Genomic DNA, 23,827 nt, shown 5'->3' on the forward strand with positions numbered 1-23,827 from the left:
TCCCTCCCCCACCTCCCCAGAAATTGTGGCAGGCTGACTCAAGTTTCGCAGCCGACCTGAAATCAGAGTTCTTTATAATGTTTAATGATGTCGTTTAATGAAAATCTGAACTGTCCCTACTATTAGCAGACGGCCTCAGGGCAGCTGCCCCCGGACCAGCCCGAGAGTTCATCGCCTTCCCGGGGCGGAATGGACTTCCTCATCTGCATGCACAGCACTTCATCTATGTAGATGGTGTTCTCTTTCACCTGGATTTCCTCCTGCAGGGCAAGCTGTCTGCGATGCAGCCCCTTCAGCTCCACATGAGCTTGGGCCAAGGTTTCCTTTAATCTGCAGGAAGGAGAACACAAAGGAATGATTTCTCTTTCTGCATCTTTGTTTGTTTTTTGTTTGTTTGTTTTGTTTTGTTTGTTTGTTTGTTTGGGTTTTTTTTTTTTTTTGGGGGGGGGGTCTGGGTATCCAACTAGGAGCCAAATTAGTATGTGCTCTTCCCTTCCCTCTCTCTTTGGAATAAATATTTCTGATTGGTGGCCTTAGGCCAGATTCATGACTTTTCCATAAAAATGCCAATATTTAAAACCGCAGATTTTACCTAAACATCTGGATTTGGAAAAAAAATCTCAACATGGGGATCCATTTCCCATATGGCAACAATTTTGGCTGGAGTTAGTAGAGGAAGGAAACCTCTGATACAGAGCAGGTTTCTCCCTGTAAGGCCACTGGCTGGTCCCTGCTTGCCATCCAGGTTAGGGTTCCAATCCAGATTGGGTGGCACTCTGGGCCTCTCTGCCCCTGGCTGCTGCCCTACCGTGCAACATTATGGTTGATCTCCTGAACCTCCTTGAGGAGTCGGTACTGAGCAACATCACGACACAGCTCCACGTTAGGCCGGTAGGTCCTGTTCTCCAGGCGTGTGTGTGCCACTTTGGCAGGCCCCTCTTGATCAAGGATGGCTTTTTCAAGAAGTGCAATGTTTTTCTCCTGGGAAGCAATCTCTTCCATGACCTTATGGAAAGAATTAGGCCAGGTTATTACTCCCCAAAACTCAACAGCGCACAGCCAGACCTGTTGTGATTATGTGGGTTAGGGAGAAGGGAACTCAGATTTCTGTCTGAGCAGAACCCCAAAATAAGGCTGATCTCTCTTCCCCAAAGCAATGATTGCTGCTGGGCGAGGTTCTCATCTGACCTTAGAACCTCACCATTGTCACCTCATAGCCCAACGGTGTGATGTAAACAGCTTCCACCCCCAGAGAAGGCCCTCAGCAAAGGCCAGGCCTGCTCAGGCCTCACTACCTGGATACAAAGCACCTTCAGATAGGAACAGAGACTGTTTCCTATGAACTCCCCCCCAGGTTCTGTCTTCCTGAGGCCTGGGGAGAGAGTGTGACAGAGCCACCTGAACTTTGTCAGCGTTCTTGAGAGTGGCTTTGTGCACAGAAACATCACTCACAAGTTACTTGGTTTTTTAAGAATACTATTTAGTGGGGCTGGGGTTGTGGCTCAGCGGTAGAGCGTTCGCCTAGCACATACGGGGCCCTGGGTTCGATCCTCAGCACCACATAAAAACAAGTGAATAAAATAAAAGTATGTGTCAACTACAACAAAACTATATATATATATATATATATATATATATATATATATATATATATATATATATATATATAAAAGAATACTATTTAGTTATAGCTGGGAATGTTGCTCAGTGTTAGAGCATGTGCCTAGCATGCCCAAAGACCCAGTACCACCAAGAAAAAAAAAATGCATTTCTTCCTTGAGTTAGTTTGTTTGTTTTGTTTTGTTTTTAACTTTGTACCCCCATGGAAATTTCCAAACATACACCAAGGTAAATAGACTAATGAGTCTCATGTACCCATATCAATATAAAAAGGAATCAATAGATAGCCAGTCTTGTTTCATCCATATCTCCTTCTCCCCAGGTCCTCCATCCATCAGCTTAATTATTTTAAAGCAAATCCCAGATCATATGTCATTTCAGTCTCAGATACATGAGTGAATATTTCTAAGATAGAAGGAGATTGAGGGGGAAGGAGGAAGTACAGGAAAGGGGAGGAAATACAGAATTTGACAAAATTATGTGATGTGCATGTATAAATATACCACAGTGAATTATATTATATATATATATATATATATATATATATATATATATATATATATATATATATATATATAAATGAGTGGAAAGTAGACCATTAAAGTAGAAGGAAAAAGGGGTAGGGGGGAAGGGAGGGAAAGCAGGGGCACTGGGGACTGAAATGGAATAAATAAAATTCCAAGCATGCATGATTATGTCAAAACGAACCCAACTATTATATACAGTTATAATGCACCAGTAAAAGCCAAAAAAAAAAAAAAAAAAGCTGCTACTAACATGTACAGCAATTTGTGTGGACGTAAATTTTCAACTCTTCTGGGCAAATATTTAAGACATGAGATTGATAATGTAAGAGTATGTTTTGTTTTGTAAGAAGAAGCCAAACTGTCTATCAAAGCAGCTGTCCCATTTTGAATTCCCACCAGGACTGCACAAGAGTTGCTATTGCCCCAAACCCTCAACAGCATTTCATGTTTACTCCATATTTTGGAGTTTTCTATAGGCATATAGAGGTATCTTATTGTTTTTTTTTCAATTTGCAATTTCCTAATGGCATATGATGTTGAACATATTTCATATGCTTAATTGCCACTGCTGTATCTTTGTCGCAAAGGTGTCTGTCCAGATCTTTTGCCCATTTTTAGCTGTTTCTTTCCTTATTGTTGAGTTTTAAGAGTCCTTTGTATATTTTGGATAACAGTCCTTTATCAGATAGGTTCCCTGAAAATATTTCACCTGAGACTGTGGCTTATTTTTTATTCACTTAGAAGTTTTACATTTATAAATGGTTGAAACGATCAGAAGCAGAATATTTCATGTCATGTGGAAATTACATAAAGCTCAGTTTTCAGTGTCAATAAATAAAGTGGTATTGGAACCCAGCCATGCTCACGCGTTTATTTCTGTCTGCTTTTGAACTGCAGTGGCAGAGCCAAGGGGTTGCAACAGACTGTATGTGGTTGCTTTGCACTGTTGCCCAGAGGACTGCAAATCACAGTGACATGGATGTAACTTGAGAGCTTTCCAGCCACGTATCACCACACATATCATGACATCTTGTTTTCTTGTTTTATTTCCAGTATGTCTTAGTCCATTCCTGCTGCTGTTTTTAAAATACCTGAAACTGGATAATTTATAAAGAACAGAAATTCGGTTCTCGTAATTCTGGAGCTAGGGAGTTCAAGGTCAAGGCACCAGCAGATTCAGTGTTCTGTTGAGGGCTACTTTCTCTGTTTCAAAATGGTACCCTGTTGCAAAGACCTTAAGAGGAGATGAATGACCACCCACCCATGTGGATGGCAGAAGAGCAAAAAGGCCTTACTAGTTCCATCTGGCTCTTTATTAAGGCTTTCATCCCATCCATTAGGATCGCTCCTGAAGTTCCATCTTTTAACACTGTTGATTGAGATTGAGTTTCAAAATAAATTTTGGAAGGGTCATTAAACAGTCAAACCATAGCACAGAGCATACCCATCATGTTAAAACAAGAAAATTGGGCTTCATGTGATGCATTTTAATGGCCCAGTGGAGCATATAGGTTTTGTTAATGAATTAGATGTCAAATCAGTGCATGTATTAGCCGATGACACTGTAGCTGTACCGAAAAAGTACAATAAGTTTTCAGACTAAGCATTGATCGCAATAATCTCAACTCACAAGAAAGCAATGATCAGAAAAATTAGAAAATTTTAAAATAGAGTATCTCATCACTGCAGAGCATCTCAAAAATGAAAATGAGGCTGCAATCAAATTAAAGTTCCCAATGGCTCATTCGTTAGGCAGGCAAGGAAAGTCATTTGCTAGCTAATGAAATTATGTTTGACTGCAGTGACTAAGGAAATGTGTCCAGAGAATATAAACTTATTTGAGACCATTAGTCTTTCTATAGAACGATTGCAAAGTGTTGAGGGCATAGGGAGTAGATTAATAATCAATTAAGAAAAAAGGCAAGTCATTTAGAGATGGTTCTCCTCAATGAGTTGACAGGTGTTCTGACACTGCCTAGTGACCTTTATTCAAGGAGTCAATGCTGAGTTTGAAGTAACTAGATAAATAGCTCTATGAATATATTCTGCATGACATAAGTATTTCCAAAAAGTAGAGAAAATGCTTATTAAATACAACATGAAGTGGAATCTGCTAAGAAGTGGTGTTGAACAGAAAAAGGCTTGACTGAACAAATTTATAGAGCGTGCGAAAAATACGTTATTTAGAGCCTATCATTGTATTTATTATTCATCAGAAGGAACTTCTAAGAAAATATTTGTGCAGCCAATTTGGAAAGCAGTATGGAGATTTCTTGGAAAGCTGGGAATGGAACCACCATTTGACCCAGCTATTCCCCTTCTCGGTCTATTCCCTAAAGGCCTAAAAAGAGCATGCTACAGGGACACTGCTACATCGATGTTCATAGCAGCACAATCCACAATAGCAAGACTGTGGAAGCAACCTAGATGCCCTTCAATAGACGAATGGATAAAAAAAAATGTGGCATTTATACACAATGGAGTATTACTCTGCATTAAAAAATGACAAAATCATAGAATTTGGAGGGAAATGGATGGCATTAGAGCAGATTATACTAAGTGAAGTTAGCCAATCCCTAAAAACCAAATGCCAAATGTCTTCTTTGATATAAGGAGAGTAACTAAGAACAGAGTAGGGAAGAAAAGCATGAGAAGAAGACTAACATTAAACAGGGATGAGAGGTGGGAGGGAAAGGGAGAGAGAAGGGAAATTGCATGGAAATGGAAGGAGACCCTCAGGGTTATACAAAATTACATACAAGAGGAAGTGAGGGGAAAGGGGAAAATAATACAAGGGGGAGAAATGAATTACAGTAGAGGGGGTAGAGAGAGAAGAGTGGAGGGGAGGGGAGGGGAGGGGGGATAGAAGATAGGAAAGGCAGCAGAATACAACAGACATGAGTATGTCAATATGTAAATCAATGGAAGTGTAACTGATGTGATTCTGCAATCTGTATACGGGGTAAAAATGGGAGTTCATAACCCACTTGAATCAAAGTGTGAAATATGATATATCAAGAACTATGTAATGTTTTGAACAACCAACAATAAAAAAAAGAAAAAGAAAAAATGAAAAAAAGAAAAAAAGAAAGAAAATATTTGGATCTATCCTGTGATATTGAGCCAGCATCCACAACAGTGAACTTCATTAGCTCTCAACCATTATATTTCTGTGAATTTTTGTCAGAAACAGAAGTTGAATATCCTAGTATGTCCTACCACTCAGTAATTCAGTGTCTCAGTAGTGGTAAGATTTTCTTATGATTAATTTTAGCTCAGGACCAAGATTGACATTTAAAAAAAAAATCACCCTAAAAAATTTTTTTAAAAAAGATCCCTCAATTAGCTTTTGCCATAGACTTCATATTTCTTGAGAATTCCAACCTAAGTCATTTCAAAAACTAACCATGATTTTAATTACAAATGATGTCCTGCTTTATGCATTTCCTGTGCTAGCAAATGTTAAAACAAGAAGCAAGACCACTACTCCCACAGAAATCTGCAACAAATATTCTCCAAGTTCCAGTGTTGTTTTCTTGGACCTCACAGCAAGTCTAAAGGAAATTTCATACTTCAAAATCCACTTAACTTGTTCAGTTAAGGAGCTTCTACCTCATCTTCAATGGGAAGTGATTAATCTGAAAGGTAATGAATGATATGCTAAAAAGCAAACACCAGAAGACTCTCACAGCATTCTATAAATGCCTTCCAAGTAATGAATATGTTCAATTAAAATCATATGCTCACAACTTGTTAGCATAAATTGGCAGTACCTATCTGAATGCAAAGACATTTTCAGAGATGGATTATGTAAAGTCTCACTACAGATCAACATTAACAGATGAATATTTGCAAACGAATTTATAGAAAACATTAACTTTGAATCCCAACAAAGCAATATGTTACATTTCTCTCTAAAACATAATTCCCTTCTTCCTCTTAGTAGACCTGTATTACTATATGTTTGTGTTTGTGTCATTATTACTACTCTATTTTGAATTTCACAAGTGAATTTGTGGAAATTTGTTTTCTTTCTTACTAAATATCAACATAATATCCTTTATTTTTTTCCTCTTTTCCCATAAAGCCTAAAATACTTCCAACTTGACCTTTTCATCAAAACAGTTGGCTACCTCTGTGCTACATTATCTTAAAAATTCCTAGACTAGGGCTGGGAATATAGCTGAGATGGTAGAGTACCTGCCTCTCATGGACAAGGCCTTGAGTTTAATCTCCAGTACCCCAAAAAGAAAAAAAAATTCTAGACTTAATTGTAAATCTGAGGTTAAAATACGTTTTGCCCTATAAGAAAACAATTGTGTCATTACAAACAAAGTGAAGGTTATTCTGTGTTTAATTTGGAGGTCTTCTTTTGAGCTTGGTGAGTCCCCCGTGACCAAGAAGGCTTCTAGCAAGATGACAGCCAGGCAGACTCTTTTCTTATAAAACCTAGGTTGGTGGCCTCCAAATAAGGGTGAAGGGCCTCAGAGTTATTCAAAGCACACATTCCCTAATCCTTCAGTTCACATAACAATGCCACCCCCTCCAGGTAGCTAAGTCTCTTAGTTGGATCTTGAATATTTTAGCTCTTAGGAGGCCTAAGTGATTTCCCCTGTTAACTCCTCAGGCCTTTGCATTTGATGAAATCCAACTTTAAAAAAAAAAGTGTGTGTGTGTGTGTGTGTGTGTGTGTGTGTATGTATACATATATATATATATATGTATGTATGTATATACATATATTATATATATTCTTTCTCTTACACCACAACTGTTCTGAATATTAAAATGATTTCGGATTAAATTTTGATGCCCACAGTCTCTAAGCCCATCCCTCTTATATGAACCTTCTTACACCCTTCCACAGTGAAGACTAACCTAGCAGCCACTGGTCACATGTGACCACTGAGCGTATGACATGTGCCTAACCCTAACTGAGCTGTGCTGTTAGTGTCAAATGGCAGTCCTCTGCATCCTCAGGTTCTGCATCTACCAATTTCAACCAGCCATGGATAGAAAATATTTGGAAAACAATCATGTCTATACTGAGTACATACAGACTTTTTTTCTTGTCATTATCCCATAAACCATACAGTGTAACGGCTATTTACATTGTATTATACCACTATAGATTATAAATTATCTGGAGATGAACTGAAGTGTATGGGAAGATGTATGTATATTAGCTGCAAATACTATACCATTTTTATATAAAACCACTCAGCATCCACAAATTTTGGTATGCAAGGAAGGTCCTGCAATAAGTCCCTACAAATATCAAGGGATGGCTATACACCTCTTGGTTTTAAAAAAAAAAAAAGGTAAAATAACCAGGCACAGTGGTGCATGTCTGAAATCCCAGTGACTTGGGAGGCTGAGGCAGGAGCATCAAAAGTTCAAGGCCGGTTTCAGCAACTTTAGTGAGACCCTCAGCAACTTAGCAAGATCCTGTCTCAAAAGCTAAAAAGTTCTGAGGAAGTAGATCAGTGGTAAAGAGCCCCAGGGCTAAAACTCCAGCACTCCCCGCCCTACTCCCCCCCAAATTAATATATATCACTTGTTATGTTGATGATATGTTGAAGTAAAAGGGTTTTGTTTGGGGTTTTTTTACATAGCAGGTTAAATAAAACATAACAATTGATTTTACCTGTTTCTTTTTGCTTTTTTTAAAAAGTGGCTACTTGAAAATGTAAAATGACGTGTACGGCTTGCACTGTGTTGGACTCGGGTTCCCTAGACTCTGTTTCTCTGGAATATGCAGAGCCCCAACTCCCGTGTTGGAGTTGAGGCAAGGGGCTCAGAAAGCTTGAGGTGTCTGCTAAAGGAACCCAGCTAGCTATCACCAGACTGGAGTTTGGCCCCCATCTCTTACATTTGGACCAAATATAGCACCATTCCTCTAGATGGCTTAGCCTGGGGTGCGGGTCAGGGGTGCTGGTCATCAGGATCCAGGATGGGATGGTAAGGAAGTTGTGCTGGAGCCTGGTTGTTAGGTATTCAGCAACTCTGCCCGCCCATTGTTAAATAGGTAGCTCAAAACTGACCACAGTGGAAATATTTACACCATGGAAATCTGCAAATTCCACAACTCAGAGCCTTTTTCCCCTCCTGCCCCCAACCCCAAAAGCTAGTTTACGAGCACACCTAGATAATGGGAGGGACAACTGGCCAGAGGCCCAGAGTGACAACTGGGTTGGGAGAAACCGGTAGCATCAACTCATGGGAGTTCAGAGTCATAAAAGATGTCTGAGACCAGGCAGCTCATATCTCCATGTCACATAAAAAGGGCTGAAGCCTGGGATGTCAGAGAGCCAGCCGGACCCCCAAGCCTCCCATCTCCTGCCTCTGTGCTGTATTCTTCGTATCTCTGCTTTTTGACAGTGGAAACCCAGAGTGGGGGAAGGTCGTACTCCAGTCCCCCCAAACCCAAAGCCTGCTGCTAAGATGAAGAGATGCAAATGACCCTATTTCATGACGTACACCAGGATGACAGTGGCCCAGCCCAGATGGCCTTTATGATTCCAAGGCAAAACTCCCAAACCCACTCTTCTCTGTCCCCCACCCCCAGGGGCCTCACCTTGGCCAGATGAGTAGCCAGCTTGTCCCTGGCATCCTTGATCACCTTCAGCCCGTTCTCAAATGCCAAGTCCACCACCTCACACTGCTTGCGCAGGTCGCTGGTCGTCTGGGACAGGATGCTGTCCACCAGGGCCTTCAGGGCCAGGGAATTGTTCCTCTGCTTGTCAGCCTTCTCCACGTTGGTGTTGGAGAAGTCCAACCAGTCTTCCAGACTCACCGAGCTGAAACCAACCCACACACTCAACCATTCACAGCACGTCTGGACCGGGGAAGAGGGGCGGGGAGGGGCCCGAGCCCAGGAAATGCTCTGGAAGTTAAGTCTACCTTCACCAGCAGAAGCACCTAGCATGTTCTTCCTGTCTCCAGGGAGAGAGAACAGCGGTCTGTCAATAGCAATATCTTTGGGAAACTTCCCACTGGACAGGCATCTTATAGACATTGCCTCATTTAATCCTCATAACAGCCTAGTGAGCTAACTTTTATAACCCTTTTTTACAGAGGAAGCAAACTAAGTCTTGGAAAAATGAAATAACTTGGTCTAGATCACACGGCTAAGAACAAATTGAGCATCAGAATAATAAATAGTAATGGGTTGTAACAAACTAGATAACATAGGAAACCGTGAACCCATACAAATACAAAAAGAAAGAAGAGGAGGAGGAGGAGGAGGAGGAGGAGGGGGAGGAGGAGGGGGCAGAGGAAGAGAAGGGAGAAATGATTGCTAGTTTGATGAGGAACTTTGACGGCATTTACGAATCTCAAAGTTAATTGCAAGAAAATAGATATGGAGTATATATATATGATGCTGTGTAATAAAAAGCAGTCAAAACAAACCTTTTAGAAGAGAGGAGGGTGGCTATATTTAGGGAAAAGATAAAAGTATTGATCAGAAGAGGACTAGAAGGGTTTCTGTGGTAGTGAAGGGGTAGAGATGTTTTCTTTCTTGCCCTGGTTGTTGGTTACATGAGGATTGTCTACTTTGTGATTGGAGGCAGTCTCTGAGCTGATCCCCAGTGATCCCTGCCTCCTGGTCCCATCTTTGTGTAGTCTCCTCACCTGGAGTATGGGAGGAACCTGGCTTGTTTCTCACAAGTAGAAAGATGAGATGTCAGCCCTGGGGTTAGGGTATAAAAAGGACTGTGGCCTCTGTATTGGGTTCTCTCCCTCTCCCTCCACCTCCCTCTTTATTTTTTGAGTTGTAGATGGACACAATACCTTTATTTTATTTGTTGTTATTTGGCGCCAGGGATCGAATTCAGTGCCTCATGCATGCTAGGCAAGCGCTGTGCCACTGAGCCACAACCCTGGCCCCCTCCCTCTCTTTTTTCTTTTAGATCACTCAATGTGGGAGAAGCCCGCTGTCATGTCATGAGACTGTCATCTCATGAGAAATTTGTGTGGAAGGAACCCAGGTCTGCCATCACAAGTCATCTTGGAAGTGGACCTTAGATGGGCTGCAGCCCCACCAGCCAGCTTGACCTCAACCCAGCTAAGCAGTGCCTCAGCTTTCAACCCACTGAAACCATGGGGGGGAAAAATGTTTATTGTTTCAAGCTGCTAAATTTTGGAGTAAACTGTTATACAGAAAAAGAGATTATTGTATTGTTATAATACAATCCACTTAACTGTACAGTATTGTGCACTTTTCTGTATGTATAGTTATTTCAAAGTGATTTTTTTAAAATTAGAATGAGTTAGGTCTGTGATCTAATATTAATTGAAAATTGCAAGTAAGATGTTACAGAAGAGGTATGTAGTATATTTTCATCCTTGCAAACTAAACAAAATATATTTGTGTGGGTGAGTGTGCATACAACTGTTTGCATGAGCCCACAGGTAACACTGTTTATCTTGGAGGATAGAAGATGAAAAAAGAAAGGTAGAGGAAAATTATTAACTCACCTTTTATGTTTTTAGGATCTTTTACTTTTAAAAACATAAATAGGTAAAAGAAGGTGTAACAGCAGACTTTTTCAGAGAGAGGAGCCTCTGGGCACTGTGTCTGGGTGGGCACTGGTCAGTGCCCATCTTTGCCCTGAGCCTGCCTCTCCTCAGCTCCTGGCTGTCGGTAGGATGCTTTGTAAATATTTCCACTCTGGTCAAGTCCTGCCTGACTGAAGGGGTCTGGGACATGACCAGCAGGGACCAGGCCAGCATCAGGGCCTCACTTACTTGGGTTCGATCCTCAGGACGTTTTCAGAATATCTGATGTTTGGTGAGTTATTGTTGAGTGAGAAGCAGATGTCATCAATGGTCAAAGCCACAAACTTGTCCTTCAGATCCCTTTCCAGATTGTACTTGGCAGAACGGTTCAGCCTGAAGGGAGAGAATAAGCTGGGTTTCTCCCTCTGGAAAGCCCAATGGCACCTACAGCTTCTTGGGACCAGGTCTGCGGCAGGGTGGCCACACTTCCATCCCCACCTCCCCATCCCACCAACACACACCCACATGGCCATTTGATGATTGGTGGCTTGACATAACCAAACCTGGACTTCAAGATCTTCCCTTCCACGGTGACAATTTTTTTATATAAGGGGTCAGGCCTGGCAGCAGTGGGCTCCAGTGTCCCCTAGTTCATCACCACCAGTGAAACCAGCCCACCCTCCCCCACCACCCCAGGGGGGAGTGGTAAACCCCACTCCTCTGGAACCAGCCTTGATGGGCACCACTTGTTCTCGAAATTCACAGTGGAGACTTGGAGGGCAGGCCCAGAAGGCGATACCTAATTTGCTCTGTTATCTCCTCAAGAGTACGGGTCAGCAGGGCCATGACACCCCGGATGATCTCCGCCTCCTTCTGCAACTCCTGGTCCACTTCGTCATTCACCAGGTCGATGCCCACACGCTTCTCCCTGGCCAGGGGGAGAGGCTGGTCAGCCAATGCATGCAGGGACAGTTTGGTATCTGCCCACATCAGGACCTGTAAAGGTACCTGGACAACCAGATCCTTCCGGGTGACACACTTGAAGATGGACAATAGTTGGTGTCTGTCCCACTTCAAAATACCCAAAACCCAAGGAAAGACAATTGAATGGGGACTGGTCACTGGGTCTGAAAAATGTCAAATGGACTTTTCCCCCCTTAATTTGGCCATTGATCCTGAAGCCTCATCCTTTTACCTATTCAATGGAAATATTGTCTTTTCGGGGAGGAGTACAGGAGATCTAACCCAGGGGCACTTTATCACTGAGGTACATCCTCAAATTTTTTTTTTTTTGAGACATGATCTCATGAAGTTGCTGAGGGTCTCACTAAATTGGTGAGGCTGGCTTTAAACTTGTGATCCTCCTGCCTCAGCCTCCTGAGTCACTGGGATTACAGGCGTGGCCAGCACACATGGAGAGAACATTGTCTTTTGACTTAGAATTTCCGACATGTGTTTCCTTCCTTGATCCTCATCTTTGACGAGGAATTGAATTTAGTGAGATATTTTCTTTTAATAAATATTATTATAACACTGAGTTTATATTCAATATTACCGCAGTGAGCATGGAGCACAGTGACAGGCACTGGGTTTTTATATAAATACTCCTGCTTAACCTTTTCAAGTACAGATCAGGAAAACTGAGTCTCAGACAGGTTAAGTAACTTACCCAGTGGCACAAACTGGGTATTATACATGCTTTCAATCACCGTGCTATTTCATTCCCCAAACCTACTCCATGCTTTATTCTTTTCTATCTTGCATGATCATGGCTGGAAGGAAAGCTCTCCTGACCACTGGCTGTGTGTCCTGAGGCACATTACATAACTCATCTGTGCCTTGGTTTCCTCTTCTGTAAAATGGGGATAACTATGAGTACTTTGTGGGGGTATGTCAAGGAGCAAATGAGATAAAAAGTTTACGGTACAGTCCCTGGCACATAGTAAGTACATCCTAAATAAATTTAACAGCCTCTAAATTATCATTAGGATTAGACATGAGCAAATTGGGTGTGGGCTTGAGCAAATTGGTCAGCTGCCACTCACCTTTGTTTCACATGCCTCTAAATCTGGCTGGGGGGGGGGGGAATTGCTGCCTTGTTGCTGCACAGACCTGGATCATGAAGGGAACAGGGAACGGTACATTTGGGAAACTGCAAATGCTCAGCACTCCTAAGCCCCTACTGTGGCCTGGAGAGGTCATTGGGGACCCCATCGCCATTTGTTTGCTGTGATAAGAAGCGTGAGCTTTATCTTGAAGCCTTTAGGGCCTGGGATTCTAATTAAAAGGTTTGAAGCATGGGGGTGACTTATACAAACCTGCATTTGGAAAAAGTCACTCGGTAGCCAGTGTGGAGGATATGCTAGATTGACCGGGCTATCCTCACAGCTAGAAGGCCTATCGGGGTGCTCCAGCTAGGGCTGCCAACAGGGAACAGGTCTGGAAATCGGCATCTCCCCAGAGTCAGAGGATCATCTGACTCAGGTTTACAGAAGAAAAAAATAATAATAAAAAGGTATGCATGTATAGTGATCTCTGTATTACAAAGTGCCTCTGTGTGGCTCCCTGGATCACAGGCAGATTTATTGTCTCTCGAGAGCTATAATATCTGTACTCACTTTGGCAATAGAACCCCTAAATTTTTTTTAACTAAGCACCTGGTTGCCTGAAATAAATACAATCACTTCTTAGCTTTTACTGGTGTGCCCGTGTGATTAAGTTCTGGTCAGTGGCATGCAAGGAGAAATGGTGAATGCCAAATCCTACTTATTCCTACCTGCTGGAGAGTGTAGATATGATGGCTGGATCTCCAACTGCCATCTTAAATCATTAAATAATCTGGGGGAATTAAGGCCATGGGCAGAGAAACAACAATATAGAAAAAAAAAAAGCCTGGAACCTTCAAACTGTGGCATATCATCCCAACTTGAACGGACCACCTCTACACCACTTAAATGTAAGACAGAAATTATTTTTGTTTGAGTTTAATGTCATTTTACAGTTTTCTGATATTCACAACCAAATTTAGCCCTAACTTATAATAAGTTATTTAAGAGCAGAATTTAGACATGAACCAAACCCAATATACTTCTCCCACTGCCCAGCACCATGGGCAACTGCAGGTGCTAAAGGAACACCTGCTCATCTGCATCACTCTCACCCACCACCTGGCACAATCAGCTCTTGCTACCTAGCATGGCGCTTCCCAGAGCAGAAGACTCATTGAGGAAACTCCCCTCCTACCTGTAAGCCAGGCACCTCTCGGTGATGAACAAGGGCTCTTTAAAGCTCTCCAGGGATTTTTCCACTCGTATCTTATAATTGAGTAGATCATCAGTTTCATTCACAAGCTGCTCAAGTTTGTCATCTAACTCCTTCTTCCAGAACCTGACTTCCTCGAGTCTCTGTTCTGAAGCACACAGAGAAGTTACGCCAGGGTTAATGGACTCTCAAAAGATCACTTTTCTTCTTTCCCCCTACAGTGGATAGTATATTTCTCTTGCATATTTCTCTCTGCTGTGAGCTTTTCTGCTTTTGCAGAGATGGAACCCTGGACTGCGCATGTGAGACAATAGGCAAGCGCTCTGCCACTGAGCTGCACCCCAGCCCCAGCCAACCACTGACTTCGAACCTAGAGGACTATTGAGAAACCACCTCAGACATGTTCATTTCTTCTTAGTGCTTCTTGGAGCATTTTTTTTTATCGTTACAGATGCTTATTAACAGAAAGGAAGACAGGTCTTCCCACGTTAAACATCAGATTTATCATTCTACACTAATTCTTCAATGCCCACTGTTTGGAATAACTTTTCATTGTATCAAGGATATAAATATATATTGCTTGAAAAGTCCAACAAGTATCACAAATTACAATTCTCTGACCCATCCCCACCTACTCCCACTCTCAGGGAGCAACCAAGTTAAACACTTTTATTATTTCTTCTAGCATTTGCTTACACTGATATTTATACATTATTAGTTTAATATTGAATCTATTGATTTCCTATGTTGAAATACCATGATTTTCTTTTCTTTGTTTTGTTTTTGGGATTTTTTTTTTTGGGGGGGGAGATTGTTTTGGTTTTGTTTGTTTTTAAATGTACTGCAGATTGAACCCAGGATACTTTACCACTGAGGTGCATCTTCAGCCTTTTTAATTTCTTATTTTGAGACAAGTTCTCAGTAAGTTGCCCAGGCTGGCCTCAAATTGGTGATCCTCCTGTCTCAGACCCCTGAGTAGCTGGAATTATAGGAATGTGCCACCACATCTGGCATGATTTGCTTTTAACCAACTCAAACAACATGATCCTTCCATCTCCCAATATATTTGCATCATCTTTTCATTAAATAAGGACTTATTGTCTAGTCATATTTTTGTAAATTTGTAAATATCATTTGTACCTGAATCATGTAGTATACTATGCTATAATAAATTTCTTACAATATTCCATTTTTTTTTTACTAAGCACTTTAAGTAAAAGATAACTGATTATAGTAGGAAAACCACATAGTACATAATGAGTTCAGAATGAGCAGTTTGGTATTCGAATTGTAAATTCATAATGTATTGGTTGTAAAACTATCAGTTTTCCTTTCTGTAAAATGACTCTTATTTTTCTTAGGTACATTTTATTGTGTATATTTGAAGTTTACACTGTATTGTGGGATACACAGAGACAGCAAAATGGTTATGGTAATGATTGTTTCACTTTCTATTTATTTATTATTAACTTCTCAAACTTTCTGACAGGAACTTAAGTATCCTCTGAATATGTTCCAATCCATTTTGTTTCCTCTTTGGAGGCATCTCTCCCAGAATCCTTTCTGGCTCTCTAGTTTTCTTGTTATGGGCCAGGCTATGTAGGCAATGACTAAACAGACTCCATTTTACCCTGAGACTCTATGTCATGTAAGAAATGCTTCTCCCATGGCAACACCCCACCTCTGTGCCCATCAACGGTTGCTTAGTCTAGTGTGTTTGGCAACACAAAATGGCAGTTCTTATACAATATGAAATTATTCTCTTTTGGGTTCCCATTTTTCTTGGGCAATGATTGTCTAGACGTTAGTAACCATTCTTTCTTTCTTTCCTTCCTTCCTTCCTTCCTTCCTTCCTTCCTTCCTTCCTTCCTTCCTTCTTTCTTTCTTTCTTTCTTTCTTTCTTTCTTTCTTTCTTTCTTTCTTTCTTTCTTTCTTTCTTTCTATTTTCTCCTCCCAGAATGCCCCTCCACTCTCTGGCTTGGAAATCACTCTCTCATCTTTCTGGTATTTTCTTTTTTTATTATTATTATTAGTTGTTCAAAATATTACATAGCTCTTGACATATCATATTTCATACATTTGATTCAAGTGGGTTATGAACAATCTGTATACGGGGAAAAAATGGGAGTTCATAACCCATTCTTTAACTGTACTCAACTAGGATCGTTTTGACCCACTTCCCATTCTGCTGATGATTTTAGATCTCATGATGTTTATTTATGGTCTTGAATCATAGCAACAGCCACTTACATTTAATGTGGTTTGGAACTATAAATGTGTACTCTAACCCTTAGAGGGGTTTGAAGGGTGTAGACTTGCAGCCTGCCCCTTGGCCTGAGAAACTGATGTGACTCCACTTTTGAAAATAAATAAATAACAGCAGCTTCTACCTCAAGGAAGGGAGCATGACCCTTGTCCTTGGAAAAACCCACAGAGCCTTTCTAGGCAGATAGCCACCCTGCTGAGTTGTTTGTCTGTAAATAACAGGAGAGATCTGCAGCGCCAGGTGTCCCTGACTCAGTCAGGCTAGGTGAGGATCCATAGCAACCCCCTACCAACCACCAATCAGCATGAGACAGGGAAAATATCTGGGATGCCAGATGACCCCCCAGTAGTTTGTGGTGGTTGATAACATGCTGGGAAACCATGTAGTTCAGCACGTACACCCCTCGTGGCCCTCTTGTATTATCCAATCACCCCTACCCAATTTGTTCCCACCAGTGAATGTGCTAATAATCAATGTTAAGAGTTGTTGTTTGATTTTCCCTCTGTATGGAATGATTGCTGTGTGATGTTGTGACGCATAGAGTATCCCTCCCAAAAAACTATAAATCCTCACTGAACAAAGGACGGGACTCACTCCCTGGGACCGCTGTGTCGGAAATGGTTGTGAGTCCAGGCTCGAGCTTGCAATAAAGACTCTTGTGTGATTGCATTGGATTTGGCTCCTGGAAGTCTATTGGGGTCCCATGAATCTGGCATTACAGCCCACCAGCTGATGAATCCAGATTGCCATTTGGTGAATAAAGATGGTTCTGTCTCCTGTCTTCAGATCAACTAGGTGATTTATTGCAATCTAGCCATAACATTCTGAACGATTACCATCTTATGACTTTGCTTCACCCTTCTCATAAGCTGGACTCCCATTTTCCTAGATTGCATTTCTCCCTCCTCCTTGAATTACCCTTTCAACTTGCAGAAGCACATTCTTTGGCAACTTCCTAAGAAATGGATGCCTCTACGGTTAAAATATTTAAGAACTTGCAAATCTAAATCCACACGTGTTCTACCTTCACCCTTTGATGATATTTGACTATGCACTGGTTCATGGGTTGTAAATCCTTTCCATTGAAAATTCTGATGGCTTGGCTCCATTTTCTTCTACTTCCCAGGGTTTTTGTTGAGAAGTCTGAATCCATTCTGATTCCTGACTTTTTTTCATGTAATCTGTTTTCTCCACTCTGAAAACTTTTAGGAATTTCTCTGTTTTCTTGGTGTTCTAAAATTTTATACTAGTGCCAACTTTATTTAGTTGTACCAGACACCAGGCATGAACTTTTAATCTGAAAACTTAGGTCCTTTGGTTCCAGGAAATTGTCTTGTATTCTGTCATAGATGATTTCTTCCCCTCCATTTTCTCTATGCTCTTGCTGGAATTTCTATTAATTATTAAGCCTTACAAAGGGTTCCTCTAATTCCTTTATCTTTCCCCTCCTGTTATCTATTTTCTTTCTTTTTTCTTCTACTTTCTCAAATTGTTTTTGGTTTTGAGATGGAATTTCACTCAGTTTATTGCCTAGGCTGGTCTTGAACTCTTCAAAGGATCTACCTACCTCAGCCTCCCAACCAGATAGGTCTATAGGCATGTACCATGCCTGGCCTTTTCCTACCCCTACTTTCTGAGGATTCTTTAACTTTATCTTTCAACATTTATTTGGATGTCTAAGATTTTTTTTTCTGATCTCATGCTTTTAATTTCCAATAACTTTTCACTGATTCCTCTTCTTCAAGATTCCTCTTCTTGTTCCATGCATTGGACAATGATCGTCTAGACGTTAGTAACCATTCTTTAACTTGTACTCAACTCAATATCTTCTCTTGATACTCAAGGAGCTTATAGTATATTTTGTGTTTTGTTCAATGCAATCAATTTCCCAAGTTTCCATCTGCTTGACTGTTTTGGTGTCTGCTCTGTTAAAGAGGTTTTCTTTAAACGTTTAGTGATTGTTATGGTTTGGATTTGGAAATGTCCCCTTGAAAAGCACATGTTTTAGGTACCTGGTACCCAGTACAGTAAGGTGCAGAGGTGGGGCTTTTAGGCGATGATAAGAACTGTAAACTCATCAGTGGATTAATCAACTTGATGGGCTAATAATCTGAATGGATTCCTGGGTAGTAATTGAAAGAGGTGGGGCATAGCTTAGGAAGGAGGTCATCGGGGGGTATGTCCTGGGATTATGTCTTGTCCCTGGATCCATGATCTATCTATCTATCTATCTATCTCTCCATGATATCTCTCTCTCTCTTCTCTCTCTCTCTCTCTCTCTCTCTCTCTCTCTCTCTCTCTCGATCCATGACCTATCTCTCTCTCTCTCTCTCTCTCAATCCATGACCTATCTCTCTCTCTCTCTCTCTCTCTCTCTCTCTCTCCATGATCTCTCTCTCTCCCCCCCCTTTTGGGCTACCATGAGCTGAAAACCTCTCTCCACTAAACCAAGCCCTTCTGCCATTATGTTCTGCCTGACCTCAGACCCAGAGCAATGGAGACGGCCATCTATGGTCTGAGACCCCTGAAATCATGAGCCCAAAATAAACTTTTCCTCCTCTAATTTGTTCTCCTCAGGTATTTTTATCACAATGACAAAGAGCTGACTAGCACAGTGGTCCTTATCTGATTTAAGAATGGTGTGCTAAAAGGCTAACCAGGGGCTCCACTTGTGGAGGACAATGCTTGTCAACCAGATGCTTTATTGTACAAACGATCAGGCAGAGTCCAGGAATCTCACTGGAGAACGCCCAAAGGTTAGCATTGGTAGAGCTTTCTTTTTGGACCAGTTATTTTCTCCATAGAAAAACCCTTCAGTCTCCCCTGTCTGGGGGAAGAAGTTGCACTACCATTGTCCTGGGAACTAGTGGGAAGAACCACCATTCAGCAGTAGATTCTCATTGAGCCCTTTGGCTTTGAGCTTTCTGTGGAGTGGAGAAGGGGCTTTTGATAAAGACTTTCAACCTATCTGGTTTCTGGTTCTATCTTGAAGCTCCACCTGCAGAAGTAACTTGGATCTATCCAAAGGTGAACATTTCATGGAAACCTGGCAAATCGACTGCTTTGAATGAGCTTCTACAGCACCAATCAGCAACATTCTCACTCTCCTCTACCCCACCTGGCCTTCTGCAATTCCTGAGTGTATCACCCTTGACTTATTGCTTTCTAGCTTCCAAATTCTTCTCATCACTAGGCTACTATTGTTTCCTTCCACCTATCTCCTTGTTCTGGAGACATAGCTTGCATGACTCTTTTATTGCTTTTGTTGGAAGCTGAAAAGGGAGAGGAGACCATCGCCTGTGTTCCATCCACCCTGTAAAAGGAAGTCTCCCCGCTTACTTTGCAGTTTACTTCCACCCCCACCTTGCATCCTTCACTACCTTCTCTATTAGACTTGTTATCTCCAAGGTCCCCAATAATCTTCAAGTCACCTGTTCAGATTCCTTCTTGTTCAACTCTCCGCCTCCTTGACATTTAGACAGACTTGGATACAACACAAGACTTCCTCGCCCATAGAGCCCCCGTCTTTTGTCCTTCCTGACCTTGATCTTTTTGTTCTTCTACCCAAGCTCTCATTCCCCAACACTTCCCCAAATCCTTTTCATTCTCTGCCCTCTTTTATTCTCTTTCAACATCTTCTTTGAGTAGTCTACTTCCTGTCTTAAGGTGATATCTCTAGATTCCTAATGCTGCCTCCTAAATTCTAAATAGCTACTTACTGAACTGAACCTTCCAAATTCAAGGTCTCCCTCAGCCAGGGTTCAGTCTTGACTCCCACTCAGGTCCACTCATCTCCAGCATGCTGCTCTCCTTCCTGTATTCAGTACCACAACTTGGACCTCTTCTCATTCCCCATAAATGCACCTGCATCTTGCCTTTATTATTTTGTCCTTGTCTTCCATTGTTAAAATTAATTCATGGATCCAACATGATAATTATTGATCACCTCTGCTCTTCATCTTTCCAACCATTCATTGCTTTAATCCAGGCTAACATGGAATAATTTTATTAACTTATCTTTTGTGTTTTATATCTTACAATTACTAAAATGTGTCTATCTTCAGCTTTATACTCTGGTAAATCTAGCATGAGATGGACCTATTTAACAGATGAAGAAATAAAGGAATGGATGGATGGACTGATGGATGGATGGATGGACGGATTCTGGTACCTCAAAATGGAATGGCAAGGTGAAAGGTTATACATGTCCAACTTTGGTAGATGCTGCCAAAGCATTCTTAAGTGGTCATAACAATTTATATTTCCACCAGAAGAGAGTTCCAGTAACTCCACATCCTTCCTAATGCTTAGATTTTTCTTTTTCCTTTCTTTTGGATCACCTCTGCTTTTTCAGTTCAGTCACTGTGGGTGTGTAATGACATTCAATCTGTGGTTTTAATTTGCATGTCCTTAATGACTAATGAAGTTCAACCAGCTCTTCCTATATCTTTGATAAACAAATGTATTCTTTAATTTAATCTCATTTATTATTTTTTGCTTTTATGGTTTTTTTGTAAATAAGACATCTTTTCCTTTTCCAAGTCATTAAGATGTTTGCTAAAAGTTTTATTAATTTATCTTTACCATTTAGATATGCACTCACCTCAATTTGATTTTTTAATACATGATATGAAGTAGGGCTTGGGATATAATTTTTTTTCATGTGAATGTCCAACTGTCCAATTTATTGAAAAGATGATCCTGGGGCTGGGGTTGTAGCTCAGTGATGCAGTGCTTGCCTAGCATGCGTGAGGCACTGGGTTCAATTCTCAGCACCGCATATAAATAAATGAATAAAATAAAAGTCCATCAACATCTAAATTTTTTTTTTAATGTTAAAAAAGACGATCCCTTTCCATCACACTACAGTACTGCTTTTATCATAAATCAGACGAACATAAATGTATAAGTTTATTTCTCATCTCTCCACTATGTCTCATTGTCTATCCTTGTCAATTTGTTCCTATGTCAATTTGTCTATCCTTGCCTATATTTCATTGCCTTAATTATCATTGCTTTATAAGAATAGGTCTTATAATCCACAGTCTCCCAGCTGTGTTCTTCTAGAACTTAGTCATGTCTATGCTTGACCCTTTGTATTGCCACTATGAATTTAGAAGCAGTTTGCCAATTTCATCAGAAATTCTGCTGAGACTTTTTTTTTATTAGTATTGCACTGAATTTATAGATTAACCTAGGGAGAATTGGCATCTTTAAAATACCGATTCTTCTAATCCATTAACTCATATATCCTTGCTTTTATTTATAACCACTTTAGTTTTTTACAATAATGGGTGGTAATTTTCAGTGTAGAACTCTTGCACATCTTTTGTTAGATTTATTCCTAAGCATGTGATTTTTGTTATTGTTATTGTTGTGTTTTTGCAGTGCTAGAGATCAAACCCAGGGCCTTCTACATGCAAAACACATGCTTTACCACTAAGCTACATCCCCCAGCCCTTGATGTTTTTTAATGACCTTATAAATGGCTAGACTTCTAAATTATTCAATGAATCAAAGACATTAAAATTTAGAGCTTGAAAATCAGTTGTCACCACTCACTATGGTCTTACATCCAACCCCTTTGTTACCTACCTGGCCACTATAGATATTTGAGTTGTAGCCTCTGGCCTATCATCTCTTGGTGTTCAGGAGATGTTGCTTGTTTTGCTTTATATTTATTTTTGTTCTTACTTATTTAGGGGTACTATTCTTTAAATACCATTTTTAAGTATGGAATTGTCAAGAGAAAAATTATTCTTCCTTTAAGACCCTGCTCAAATGTTTCTCTCTAGGAAAACATTCCCAGTTTTCCAGTTCCTATCCCATCCCTACCTTAATTTTCCTATTCCAGCACCTATCTGGTTATGGTCTGAACATCAACTTTTGTATCTTTCTCCTCTTTAACCAGGAGCCCCTAAAAAGCAGAGATTCTGATCATTCCCAGGGCATAGATCCACAGATCTCTAAACGTGTACCAAATCAATGATGGCTGGCAGATGGCTGAAAATCAGACTGAGTTACTATGTGTCTGTCTGAGGGCAGTGAGCTAAAACACAAAGCCTGGAGAATATATAGGATGTCACCTAATATTTCAAGAGTGCTCCATTGCCACATTTGAATGCGACACTATAGCCAAAACTCAGTAGCCTCATCTGAATATGGGAGGTCTTACCAATTTTCTTGTTCGCATCACTTTGAGATTTCCTTGTGGTCTTATCAATTTCATCCACAAGCCTCTGGCTTTCTGCCACCAGGCGTTCCGATTGGGACCTCTGGGCCTCTGCCCTGTGGTACTGATTCTTATTAGAGATGTGCCACTCTGAGGGCAGAAACTTGGGTGGAGATTGTAGTAGCTTAGCCATTTGAGATTTCCAAAACCTGATCAAAGGCAGACATTTTTTTAGGTTAAATAAAAGCAATTTTTTTCCTTTTAAAATAATTATTTAAGTATGACATATCAAAAAGTGCATACATCACAAACCATGCACACAAAATGAACGCATCTGTGTAGCCAGCACCCAGATCAAGGAACATCTCAACCCTCTTTCCAGTCACTAGTCACTGCCCAAGCCCCACAAGGTGACACTAACCTGAGCATTAATACTCCAAATTATTCCTCTGGTTTCAAACTTAATATAAATGGAATCATACACTATGCATTCTTCTGCATTTGACTTCTTTCATTCAATATTCATAAGATTCATCTGTATTATTTGTATAGTTGAGGTTCTTTCTCATTGTTGTGTAGTGTGCCATTGTATAAATACATCAAAACTCATCCTTTTCTACTGCTTTTTTCTTGGCTTGTTCCACTTTATAGTATAATGAGAATGTTATGACTATTCTCATGTGCAGCTTTTGGTAAATGCATATGTTCTTTTTTATGATTCATTAAAATTACTGAGTCATGGAATTAAGTTCTACCATACAGATGAGCCCAGAAATGTTTCCTTAAAAATGAATAAATGTGGGTTGGGATTGTGGCTCAGTGGTGGAGCACATGCCTTGTCTGCGTGGAGCACTGAGTTCAATCCTCAGCACCACATAAATAAGTAAAATAGGGGTATTGTGCCCATCTACAATTAAAATTTTTTTAATGAATAAGTGTAATTAGTGTAAACTGACAACTCAGTCTCGAGCCTATTCGACAGATAAAAGAATTGAAGGCTGGGGATGTGGCTTAGTGGTGGAGTGTTTGCCTAGCATGCCTGAGGCCCTGGGTTCAATCCTCAGCACCAAAAAAATAAAAATAAAATAAAATAAAAAAACTTCCCAAGGCAAAGAACAAGAAGGGAAATTCAAAGGAAGGCAGCCAGCAGAGGCCAGCAGTAACATGTCTCCAACATTGTTTTTCCCCAGTGCTGGGGATTGAACCCAGGGTCTGGCTCAGGCTAAGCAAGTGCTCCACTGAGCTAACTCCTCCCTACCTCCCCCCTCCCTACCCATCTCTAGCAGCAACATCAAGACTAAAAGGTACCCGCCTCTTCAGCACACAGCTGTGGGTGACTAAGAGCTGCCTTCTCCAAACAGGGCTGGGCTGTGCCCCCCACCCCACCCCAGCCCCCCCAAAATCTGAGCTCCTGCCCTCAGAGACCTCTGGATTTCTGAATCCTTCACACAAAGTTGGAAGCCAAGTCAGATCTCAGCT

At 40.9% G+C, this 23,827-nt stretch overlaps 1 protein-coding gene across 1 annotated transcript; it reads right to left on the reverse strand.

Moving 5' to 3' along the window:
* Positions 1-122: 122 nt before the first annotated feature.
* Tekt1 (tektin 1) lies at positions 123-22,541 on the reverse strand. Its single transcript, XM_026393978.2, has 7 exons — positions 22,352-22,541; positions 13,893-14,058; positions 11,449-11,577; positions 10,899-11,042; positions 8,725-8,947; positions 809-1,005; positions 123-330 (listed from the first exon to the last, which is right to left on the reverse strand). The coding sequence occupies exons 1-7, from the start codon at positions 22,539-22,541 to the stop codon at positions 123-125; spliced, it is 1,257 nt and encodes a 418-aa protein (XP_026249763.2).
* Positions 22,542-23,827: the final 1,286 nt, after the last annotated feature.

The sequence above is a fragment of the Urocitellus parryii genome, chromosome 7 (genome assembly GCF_045843805.1).
Source record: "Urocitellus parryii isolate mUroPar1 chromosome 7, mUroPar1.hap1, whole genome shotgun sequence".
Classification (NCBI taxonomy): domain Eukaryota; kingdom Metazoa; phylum Chordata; class Mammalia; order Rodentia; family Sciuridae; genus Urocitellus; species Urocitellus parryii.